Source organism: Oncorhynchus tshawytscha, linkage group LG10 (genome assembly GCF_018296145.1).
Source record: "Oncorhynchus tshawytscha isolate Ot180627B linkage group LG10, Otsh_v2.0, whole genome shotgun sequence".
Taxonomy (NCBI): Eukaryota; Metazoa; Chordata; class Actinopteri; order Salmoniformes; family Salmonidae; genus Oncorhynchus; species Oncorhynchus tshawytscha.
This window is the reverse complement of record NC_056438.1, coordinates 80284086-80296245: the sequence shown is the minus strand read 5'-3', so window position 1 is coordinate 80296245 and position 12160 is coordinate 80284086. Positions and strand designations below refer to the sequence as shown.

Here is a 12160-nt window from a genome sequence, read left to right as displayed (position 1 = left end):
CAGATTACTACTCCCATACTGTCATATGATAAACAATGATATCAGATTACTACTCCCATACTGTCATATGATAAACAATGATATCAGATTACTACTCCCATACTGTCATATGATAAACAATGATATCAGATTACTACTCCCATACTGTCAGATAATAAACAATGATATCAGATTACTACTCCCATACTGTCATATTATAAACAATGATATCAGATTCCTACTCCCATACTGTCAGATGATAAACAATGATATCAGATTACTACTCCCATACTGTCATATGATAAACAATGATATCAGATTCCTACTCCCATACTGTCATATTATAAACAATGATATCAGATTACTACTCCCATACTGTCAGATAATAAACAATGATATCAGATTACTACTCCCATACTGTCAGATTATAAACAATGATATCGGATTACTACTCCCATACTGTCATATGATAAACAATGATATCAGATTACTACTCCCATACTGTCATATGATAAACAATGATATCAGATTACTACTCCCATACTGTCATATGATAAACAATGATATCAGATTACTACTCCCATACTGTCAGATAATAAACAATGATATCAGATTACTACTCCCATACTGTCATATGATAAACAATGATATCAGATTACTACTCCCATACTGTCATATGATAAACAATGATATCAGATTACTACTCCCATACTGTCATATGATAAACAATGATATCAGATTACTACTCCCATACTGTCATATGATAAACAATGAGATCAGATTACTACTCCCATACTGTCAGATAATAAACAATGATATCAGATTACTACTCCCATACTGTCATATTGTAAACAATGATATCAGATTCCTACTCCCATACTGTCAGATGATAAACAATGATATCAGATTACTACTCCCATACTGTCATATGATAAACAATGATATCAGATTACTACTCCCATACTGTCATATGATAAACAATGATATCAGATTACTACTCCCATACTGTCAGATAATAAACAATGATATCAGATTACTACTCCCATACTGTCAGATTATAAACAATGATATCAGATTACTACTCCCATACTGTCAGATTATAAACAATGATATCAGATTACTACTCCCATACTGTCATATGATAAACAATGATATCAGATTACTACTCCCATACTGTCATATTATAAACAATGATATCAGATTCCTACTCCCATACTGTCAGATGATAAACAATGATATCAGATTCCTACTCCCATACTGTCATATTATAAACAATGATATCAGATTCCTACTCCCATACTGTCAGATTATAAACAATGATATCAGATTACTACTCCCATACTGTCAGATTATAAACAATGATATCAGATTACTACTCCCATACTGTCATATGATAAACAATGATATCAGATTACTACTCCCATACTGTCATATGATAAACAATGATATCAGATTACTACTCCCATACTGTCATATGATAAACAATGATATCAGATTACTACTCCCATACTGTCATATGATAAACAATGATATCAGATTACTACTCCCATACTGTCATATGATAAACAATGATATCAGATTACTACTCCCATACTGTCAGATAATAAACAATGATATCAGATTACTACTCCCATACTGTCATATTATAAACAATGATATCAGATTCCTACTCCCATACTGTCAGATGATAAACAATGATATCAGATTACTACTCCCATACTGTCATATGATAAACAATGATATCAGATTACTACTCCCATACTGTCATATGATAAACAATGATATCAGATTACTACTCCTATACTGTCAGATAATAAACAATGATATCAGATTACTACTCCCATACTGTCAGATTATAAACAATGATATCAGATTACTACTCCCATACTGTCATATGATAAACAATGATATCAGATTACTACTCCCATACTGTCAGATAATAAACAATGATATCAGATTACTACTCCCATACTGTCAGATTATAAACAATGATATCAGATTACTACTCCCATACTGTCATATGATAAACAATGATATCAGATTCCTACTCCCATACTGTCATATTATAAACAATGATATCAGATTACTACTCCCATACTGTCAGATAATAAACAATGATATCAGATTACTACTCCCATACTGTCAGATTATAAACAATGATATCAGATTACTACTCCCATACTGTCATATGATAAACAATGATATCAGATTACTACTCCCATACTGTCATATGATAAACAATGATATCAGATTACTACTCCCATACTGTCATATGATAAACAATGATATCAGATTACTACTCCCATACTGTCAGATAATAAACAATGATATCAGATTACTACTCCCATACTGTCATATGATAAACAATGATATCAGATTACTACTCCCATACTGTCATATGATAAACAATGATATCAGATTACTACTCCCATACTGTCATATGATAAACAATGATATCAGATTACTACTCCCATACTGTCATATGATAAACAATGATATCAGATTACTACTCCCATACTGTCAGATAATAAACAATGATATCAGATTACTACTCCCATACTGTCATATTGTAAACAATGATATCAGATTCCTACTCCCATACTGTCAGATGATAAACAATGATATCAGATTACTACTCCCATACTGTCATATGATAAACAATGATATCAGATTACTACTCCCATACTGTCATATGATAAACAATGATATCAGATTACTACTCCCATACTGTCAGATAATAAACAATGATATCAGATTACTACTCCCATACTGTCAGATTATAAACAATGATATCAGATTACTACTCCCATACTGTCAGATTATAAACAATGATATCAGATTACTACTCCCATACTGTCATATGATAAACAATGATATCAGATTACTACTTCCATACTGTCATATGATAAACAATGATATCAGATTACTACTCCCATACTGTCATATTATAAACAATGATATCAGATTCCTACTCCCATACTGTCAGATGATAAACAATGATATCAGATTACTACTCCCATACTGTCATATTATAAACAATGATATCAGATTCCTACTCCCATACTGTCAGATGATAAACAATGATATCAGATTCCTACTCCCATACTGTCATATTATAAACAATGATATCAGATTCCTACTCCCATACTGTCAGATTATAAACAATGATATCAGATTACTACTCCCATACTGTCAGATTATAAACAATGATATCAGATTACTACTCCCATACTGTCAGATGATAAACAATGATATCAGATTACTACTCCCATACTGTCATATTATAAACAATGATATCATATTCCTACTCCCATACTGTCCGATTATAAACAATGATATCAGATTACTACTCCCATACTGTCCGATTATAAACAATGATATCAGATTACTACTCCCATACTGTCATATGATAAACAATGATATCAGATTACTAATCCCATACTGTCCGATTATAAACAATGATATCAGATTACTACTCCCATACTGTCATATTATAAACAATGATATCAGATTACTACTCCCATACTGTCAGATGATAAACAATGATATCAGATTACTACTCCCATACTGTCAGATTATAAACAATGATATCAGATTACTACTCCCATACTGTCAGATTATAAACAATGATATCAGATTACTACTCCCATACTGTCAGATTATAAACAATGATATCAGATTACTACTCCCATACTGTCAGATGATAAACAATGATATCAGATTACTACTTCCATACTGTCATATGATAAACAATGATATCAGATTACTACTCCCATACTGTCATATTATAAACAATGATATCAGATTACTACTCCCATACTGTCAGATGATAAACAATGATATCAGATTCCTACTCCCATACTGTCAGATGATAAACAATGATATCAGATTACTACTCCCATACTGTCAGATTATAAACAATGATATCAGATTACTACTCCCATACTGTCAGATTATAAACAATGATATCAGATTACTACTCCCATACTGTCAGATTATAAACAATGATATCAGATTACTACTCCCATACTGTCAGATGATAAACAATGATATCAGATTCCTACTCCCATACTGTCAGATTATAAACAATGATATCAGATTACTACTCCCATACTGTCAGATTATAAACAAACAGGTTAATTTATCCACCTCCCTCCACACTGAACTCTACAATAGGCCAAAACGATTGATTCATTCACCACCTTATTACCGATTGATTCATTCACCACCTTATTACCGATTGATTCATTCACCACCTTATTACCGATTGATTCATTCACCACCTTATTACCGATTGATTCATTCACCACCTTATTACCGATTGATTCATTCACCACCTTATTACCGATTGATTCATTCACCACCTTATTACCGATTGATTCATTCACCACCTTATTACCGATTGATTCATTCACCACCTTATTACCGATTGATTCATTCACCACCTTATTACCGATTGATTCATTCACCACCTTATTACCGATTGATTCATTCACCACCTTATTACCGATTGATTCATTCACCACCTTATTACCGATTGATTCATTCACCACCTTATTACCGATTTTGGATGAGTTTTAAAATGATTATTTAACAGTAATTATTGTAGCGGTATTGTTTATTTTTATTTATGAAATAAATAAATAAAACGTCACTCCAAACGGATAAACTGCTGTCGGCTGTTTGTGACACATTGGAGGGCACAACATTATAATAACCTAGCAAATAGAGCCAACATCTTCTCCACTCCATCACGCCTCAGACATTTACAGTTAGAAATAGAAATATATTAGTTCAACATGGTATTATATGTACATGTGCTCTCCTAAGGCAACAAAACAATACAAATTAAGGCAGATTTATATCTTCTATATTCAGTTACAAATTATTTTATTCATTTTTTTTTTTTTTTTTTGTCTTTTTTTTTTGTCAATGATCCATGTAGAATGGGAAAATACAATTATACGGATCTGTCCGGATCTTCCCAGCCTCCATGGATCAAATGATTCAGCTATTTGAATCATTGATTGGAATCATTTAAATTATAGATTTGAATCATTTGATTCAGCATATTTGAGACAGTGTGCCAGTGTGCCAGTCTAGCACCCAGGCTATATTTGAGACAGTGTGCCAGTGTGCCAGTGTGCCAGTCTAGCACCCAGGCTATATTTGAGACAGTGTGCATGCCAGTCTATCACGCAGGCTATATTTGAGACAGCCTGTGTGCCAGTCTAGCACCCAGGCTATATTTGTGACAGTGTGCCAGTCTAGCACCCAGGCTATATTTGAGACAGCCTGCATGCCAGTCTCTTTGTGCTCTTGCCAACTCCTTATCACTAATTGTTTGGCATGACAATAATTGAGTTGGTATGATAGCACAAACAGTCTAGTACCCAGGCTATATTTGAGATGGTATGCATGCCAGTCTAGCACCCAGGCTATATTTGAGACATGGGTCCTGATTGAAAGTAGTACCCCCTATAGCCTATGGTCCCTGGTTGAAAGTAGTAGCCCCTATAGCCCTATGGTCCCTGGTTGAAGGTAGTACCCCCTATAGCCCTATGGGTCCTGGTCGAAAGTAGTACCCCCTATAGCCCTATGGGTCCTGGTCGAAAGTAGTACCCCTATAGCCCTATGGGTCCTGGTCGAAAGTAGTACCCCTACAGCCTATGGTCCCTGGTTGAAAGTAGTACCCCCTATAGCCTATGGTCCCTGGTTGAAAATAGTACCCCTATAGCCTATGGTCCCTGGTTGAAAATAGTACCCCCTATAGCCTAAGGTCCCTGGTTGAAAGTAGTACCCCTATAGCCCTATGGTCCCTGGTTGAAAATAGTACCCCTATAGCCTATTGTCCCTGGTTGAAAGTAGTACCCTATATAGGGAAACGGGTGATATTTGGGACACAAGTAGTTGATCTGATCTATCTGTCAATCAACTCACAGAGCTGAGGGCAAGGCCCCCCAGGCCATAACCACACAGGTAACCTCACAGAGCTGAGGGCAAGGCCATGGTAACCACAGAGCACACATGGTAACACACACGATGGTTAAAGTATGGTTAAAGTAACTGTCCAGGGAAAAACTCACTTTTAAAGGTTCATTTTCTGTTAACTCATTCCCAAACAATGTTGTTGACTCGTCCTATATATACCGGGGCGGCAGGTAGCCTAGTGGTTAGAATGGAGGGGCGGCAGGTAGCCTAGTGGTTAGAGTGTAAAGGGGGCAGGTAGCCTAGTGGTTAGAATGTAGGGTCGGCAGGCAGACTAGTGGTTAGAGTGTAGGGTCGGCAGGCAGACTAGTGGTTAGAGTGTAGGGGCGGCAGGTAGCCTAGTGGTTGGAGCAGTTGGGCCAGTAACCGAAAGGTTGCTAGATAGAATCCTCCGAGCTGACAAGGTAAAAATCTGTCATTCTGCCCCTGAACGGGCAGTTAACCTGTTCTAGCACCCAGGCTGTTCCTAGGACGTCATTGAAAATAAGAATTTGTTCTTAACTGACTTGCCTAGTTAAATAAATAAAATATATACTGTATTTGTGGCCATAAATTGGTGATTTAAAAAAAACAAAAATCCATCTCAGACTGTTTCAAAAATACTTGCGATTTCCTCAGAGGATGATGTCATCCTCTTGAGGAGGATGAGCTGGCCAATCAGAGGTCTACTTGCAATAATATTTTGCATTCCAAAACAGAAAATATACTTTTTAACATACTTAATAAAAAAATATTTTAAAAAATGGAACAAAAACAATTTCCTTCATCTTGTAATTAATTATAGGTCATAGTTCATAGAAATCTGGAAACACTGGACAGTTAGTCACAGTTACACTTTAAGTTTAAGATTAGGGGGAGGAGAAGCTGATCTTAGATCTGTACCTAGGCTAAACATCACTCCAAAGCCAGATTCCTTAGTCTAGTATCTGCAACACAACACAGCTACAATCATTCACCTACAGTGATGTTCCAGACTCAACAGACAGTGAAATAATACAAACGCAAATGCATTTGATTGTGATTTTTATTTTGTCATTTTCTTTTTTTGTAATAAAATATTGATTATATTATATTATTAGTTGTTTGTGTTGTCTTCAGTGGATGTATCAACTTTACATAGTTGTCTTGTAAAATACAATATAAAACATGTTGGAACATGTTTATATGTACACATCATATAAAAGCTCAATTGCAGCACACAGACCAAAATAAAGATTAGTCATGTAGATGGGGGATTAGTCATGTAGATGGGGGATTAGTCATGTAGATGGAGGGATTAGTCATGTAGATGGAGGGATTAGTCATGTAGATGGGGGATTAGTCATGTAGATGGAGGGATTAGTCATGTAGATGGGGGATTAGTCATGTAGATGGTTAGTCATGTAGATGGGGGATTAGTCATGTAGATGGTTAGTCATGTAGATGGGGGATTAGTCATGTAGATGGGGGGATTAGTCATGTAGATGTAGATGGGGGATTAGTCATGTAGATGGGGGATTAGTCATGTAGATGGGGGATTAGTCATGTAGATGGGGGATTAGTCATGTAGATGGGGGGATTAGTCATGTAGATGGGGGATTAGTCATGTAGATGGGGGATTAGTCATGTAGATGATTAGATGGAGGGATTAGTCATGTAGATGGAGGGATTAGTCATGTAGGGGGATTAGTCATGTAGATGGGGGATTAGTCATGTAGATGGGGGATTAGTCATGTAGATGGAGGGATTAGTCATGTAGATGGGGGATTAGTCATGTAGATGGGGGATTAGTCATGTAGATGGAGGGATTAGTCATGTAGATGGGGGGATTAGTCATGTAGATGGTGGGATTAGTCATGTAGATGGGGGATTAGTCATGTAGATGGGGGATTAGTCATGTAGATGGGGGATTAGTCATGTAGATGGAGGGATAAGTCATATAGATGGGGGATTAGTCATGTAGATGGAGGGATTAGTCATGATTAGATGGATGGGGGATTAGTCATGTAGATGGGGGATTAGTCATGTAGATGGAGGGATTAGTCATGTAGATGGGGGATTAGTCATGTAGATGGGGGATTAGTCATGTAGATGGAGGGGTTATGTCGAGGGGATTAGTCATGTAGATGGGGGATTAGTCATGTAGATGGGGGATTAGTCATGTAGATGGAGGGATTAGTCATGTAGATGGGGATTAGTCATGTAGATGGGGGATTAGTCATGTAGATGGAGGGGGATGTAGATGGAGGGATTAGTCATGTAGATGGGGGATTATTAGTCATGATTGGATAGATGGGGGATTAGTTATATTGATGGGGGATTAGTCATGTTGATGTAGTATGGGGGATTAGTCATGTAGATGGGGGAGTCATAGATGGGGGATTAGTCATTTAGGATGGGGCTGGAATGGGGGATTAGTCATGTAGATATGAGAGGAATTAGCCATGTAGATGGGGGGAATTAGTTATATTGATGGGGAATTAGTCATGTAGATGGGGGAATTAGTCATGTAGATGGGGAATGAGTCATGTAGATATATGAGATGGGGGAAATAGCCATGTGGATTGGGGGAATTAGTTATGTTGGTGGGGGAATTAGTCATGTTGAAAAGTCATGGAATTAGTCATGTTGAAAAGGGGGGGGAATTAGTCATGTTGAAGAGGGAATTAGTCATGTTGAAGAGATGGGAATGAGTCATGTTGAAGGGGAAATGAGTCATGTTGAAGATGGGGTTGAAGGGGAATTAGTCATGTTGAAAGGGGAATTAGTCATGTTGAAGGGGGAATTAGTCATGTTGAAGGGGGAATTAGTCATGTTGATGGGGAATTAGTCATGTTGAAGGGGGAATTAGTCATGTAGATGTTGGGGGAACTGAGTCATGTAGAATGGGGGGACTTAGTCATGTGAGAATAGTCATGTTGGGGGTACTGAGTCATGTAGATGGATGTAGAATGGGGGGTTATGATCAGTTCAGAACCCAAGCCACACATGATCAAGTTTACCAGAAGGCACTTGAAAGTTTACCCGTTTTTTTGTTCGTTTTTTGGGGTTGGGGTACTAATTTGGTTGATTTATGAGGGTCATATTTACATCCATTGTTAGAGTACAGTAGAGAGAACCTGCCTGTAATTCCCCTCCAGTCGTACAGAGGCAGAAACACCAGCGTCACTTCCTCTGAGAGCTGACGGTCACAACAAGAGGAGGAAGAGGCAGAAAGACCAGGGTTGTTGCGTCGTCTTCGACTGCAGCCTTGCGTGACAACACCAAACCGGATTCGTGTTTCTGGTATAGACATTTTTTCTTCTTCTTCTTCTCGAAGGGGACCAATCTTATATTTACACATTTCATCGACCAGTGTAAATGAACTATTCTGTTTGGTGTTTTAACTTGGATAAAAGTTCAGGAAAACCTTCTAATGGAGGCTTGCTGGGCAAAATGGCTGGGCTCTCTGAAATGTGAAACGTACACGGGTCAGCAGTGGTAGCAGAAATACCTGGCTACGAAAGGGCGTTTTTATAATTCCTTATAACTCGCAGAAATACCGTTTATTTTCACCGCTGGGTACAAAACAGTTTTGTATCCATATGCGTTGGGATTGAATTTTATTGCGGATACCTGCATAATTTTTTTCCGACAGTTCCGTGTTGTTTTTATTTTCCTTCCCCCAAAACCCGATTGCTGCTTGACTGATTTGGCATTGTTACTGCGGTCTGTTATTGTCTCGTCTTCAGCTGTGGATACTCTTCACTGTTGGATGGGAACTGACGAACAACAATATATAAACGAAGCAACAGCCGACCGAACACATTTCAGAAGTTTGCTTTGGTGTGACAATTATATTTATATATATATATATTTGATCGATAATGATTTGTATACTGTGTACTAACTAATCTACATTAATTCGTAACACTCGGCTATTATTGATATTCGACACGCCAATTGTCGTGTTTTAATTAAATTAAAACTCGAAACCTTTTACCACATTTTTTTATAACTATTATAAAACAAGACACTTTTTTTTCAGTTACCATTGGACACAGCATTTGTTTTTTTTGCAGGTAAATACCCTCTAAATAAACCTGCAATCATGGGTGAATTCCTGAAATACATCGACTACGATCACAAGACCAGTTTCCTGAAGATGTTGAACCAGCAGAGGATGGAAGGGGACCACTGTGACGTTGTAGTTGTGGTGGAAAACGTTGAGTTCAGAGCTCACCGCTGTGTCCTGGCCGCCTGCAGCATCTACTTCAAGAAGCTGTTTAAAAAACAGAACGATGTGGACAACTCCATCGTGGAGCTCGACTTCATCCGTTCAGACATCTTCGAGGAGGTCCTCAATTACATGTACACCGCCAGGCTCGCCGTCCGCAAAAAGGACATCAACCTCATGATGTCATCCGGACAGGTCCTGGGGATCACGTTCCTCGACAACCTGTGTTCGCAGAAACGCGAGCCCAACATGAAGCCGAGTCGTGAGAACCAGGCGCCAGGGGACGGTATGAGAGCCCAGGACGCCATCCTCAAAGAGCTGGCCATGGAGGAGGTGAGGAAGAACAGCTTCTATGATGGAGGGATGGAGGCCATGGGCTCTGGAGGGCCTCACGGGGTCCCTCCTCACTTCGGCGGGAACATGTCTAAAGACCCCCACAGCGCCCACGGCTGGACCTCCTCTTCCTCCTCCTCCAGCGATATGAAGCTTGACTACCTGCTGTACGGCCACCGCTCTGACGGCATCCACCCGGGAATGAAACCAGGCGGAGACGGCCCCAAGAAAGACAAGTCCCACCTGGCCCACCGTCCGTTCGCTTGTGAGGTGTGCCCCAAAACCTTTACCACCCAGGCCCACCTCAAAGAGCACCTGAAGATCCACACGGGCTTTAAACCGCACCGCTGCCTGGTCTGTGGCAAGGCGTTCATACGAGGGCCCGACTTAAAGCGGCACGAGAGGGTCCACAGCAACGAGAGACCCTTCGGATGCCAGATGTGTGAAAAGGCCTTCAAGCACAAGTCCCACCTGCGAGACCACGAGCGGCAGCACAGAGGAGAGAGGCCCTTCAACTGCGGCTCCTGTGACAAGGCGTTCATCAAAGCGTCCGACCTGAAGCGCCACTGGAACACGATGCACAGCCAGCGCAGAACGCTGTCCCCCGCAGCCGCCACCACCGCCGCCCCGGGCAGCATCCAGGGAGACGCCGACACGCAGAGCCAGAGGGACTGGAAGCTAGAGGCTGGGCCACATTCGTAAGGACGGACTGTTACACACACACACACACCATGCGTATATAGTGACACATACATGCACTAACACTCATGAATACACATGTACACACACAAGCACCCATAAACACATGAATACTGGCCCTGTGATATGTACTGAGGTGTAACAATGAGAAGATGGTGGGATCATACCGTGTCCATTACTGTAATGACATAATGGTCATGTAGTAAATATGATCCTATTGAATTGTATTTTATTGAATTGTTTAGGTTTTTATTTTTTTCCCCACTTCATGTAGGAAAAAATAATAATAATGTTTAGGCTACTATCTACTACGACGTCCATTCATGTATATTTTTCACATTTAAAAAAAAAAAGAAAAAAAAAAAGAATTGTTGCTATTTAGACAGACAGGGTTCTTCTTATTATAACTTTATTTATTTTATTTTGTTGAATATCAGTAACATTTAAGTGTTTTTTTTGTTTAACCTTACTGTATTTTAAGACAACAACAACAAAAATGGTGATTCTCTGCATAACATTTTGTTGTGTATATCTTTTTACATGTGGATCTTAAATGGCTGTTTTTATTGTAATGATTGGTTGATATTACACTGTAGGAGTCACCATTCTGCTTTTGATACATACAGGTTATACCAAAGTCTTGGGCCTTCGATAGACAGCCGGGTAACAGGTTAATACCATGTCGGTTCTGGAAATAAACCAACATTCCAAGTCAAATTTTCCATCCTCATTTGGGGAAAATGCAAATGGTGGAAAATTGGGAATTATTGGAATTTTCAGTTTGCTTGCGGAATTGGAATGGATTTGACCCCTAACCTTTGACAAGCAGTCTGAAGGGGGCTGTTCATTGTCTGTTCAGCCCAAGCAGCATGAGTCTGACCAGATTTACTGTTATACAGTATCACTAGCCTGTCATCAGAGAGAGATACCACATCTGTATCAGAAGCCTGTCATCAGAGAGAGATA

General features: G+C 38.9%; 1 protein-coding gene across 2 annotated transcripts; it reads left to right on the top strand.

Annotated features, from left to right (window-relative positions):
* The first annotated feature begins 9110 nt into the window (after positions 1-9110).
* On the top strand, positions 9111-11575 carry LOC112239436 (zinc finger and BTB domain-containing protein 14). 2 transcript variants are annotated; one of them, XM_024407894.2, is made up of 2 exons: positions 9111-9231; positions 10008-11575. In XM_024407894.2, exon 2 carries the CDS (start codon positions 10037-10039, stop codon positions 11195-11197), a length of 1161 nt encoding a protein of 386 aa, XP_024263662.2. In that variant the 5' UTR covers positions 9111-9231; positions 10008-10036; the 3' UTR covers positions 11198-11575. The 2 variants fall into 2 exon arrangements, with proteins under 2 accessions (XP_024263662.2, XP_024263663.2); XM_024407895.2 differs by having other exon boundaries at positions 9155-9771.
* Positions 11576-12160: the final 585 nt, after the last annotated feature.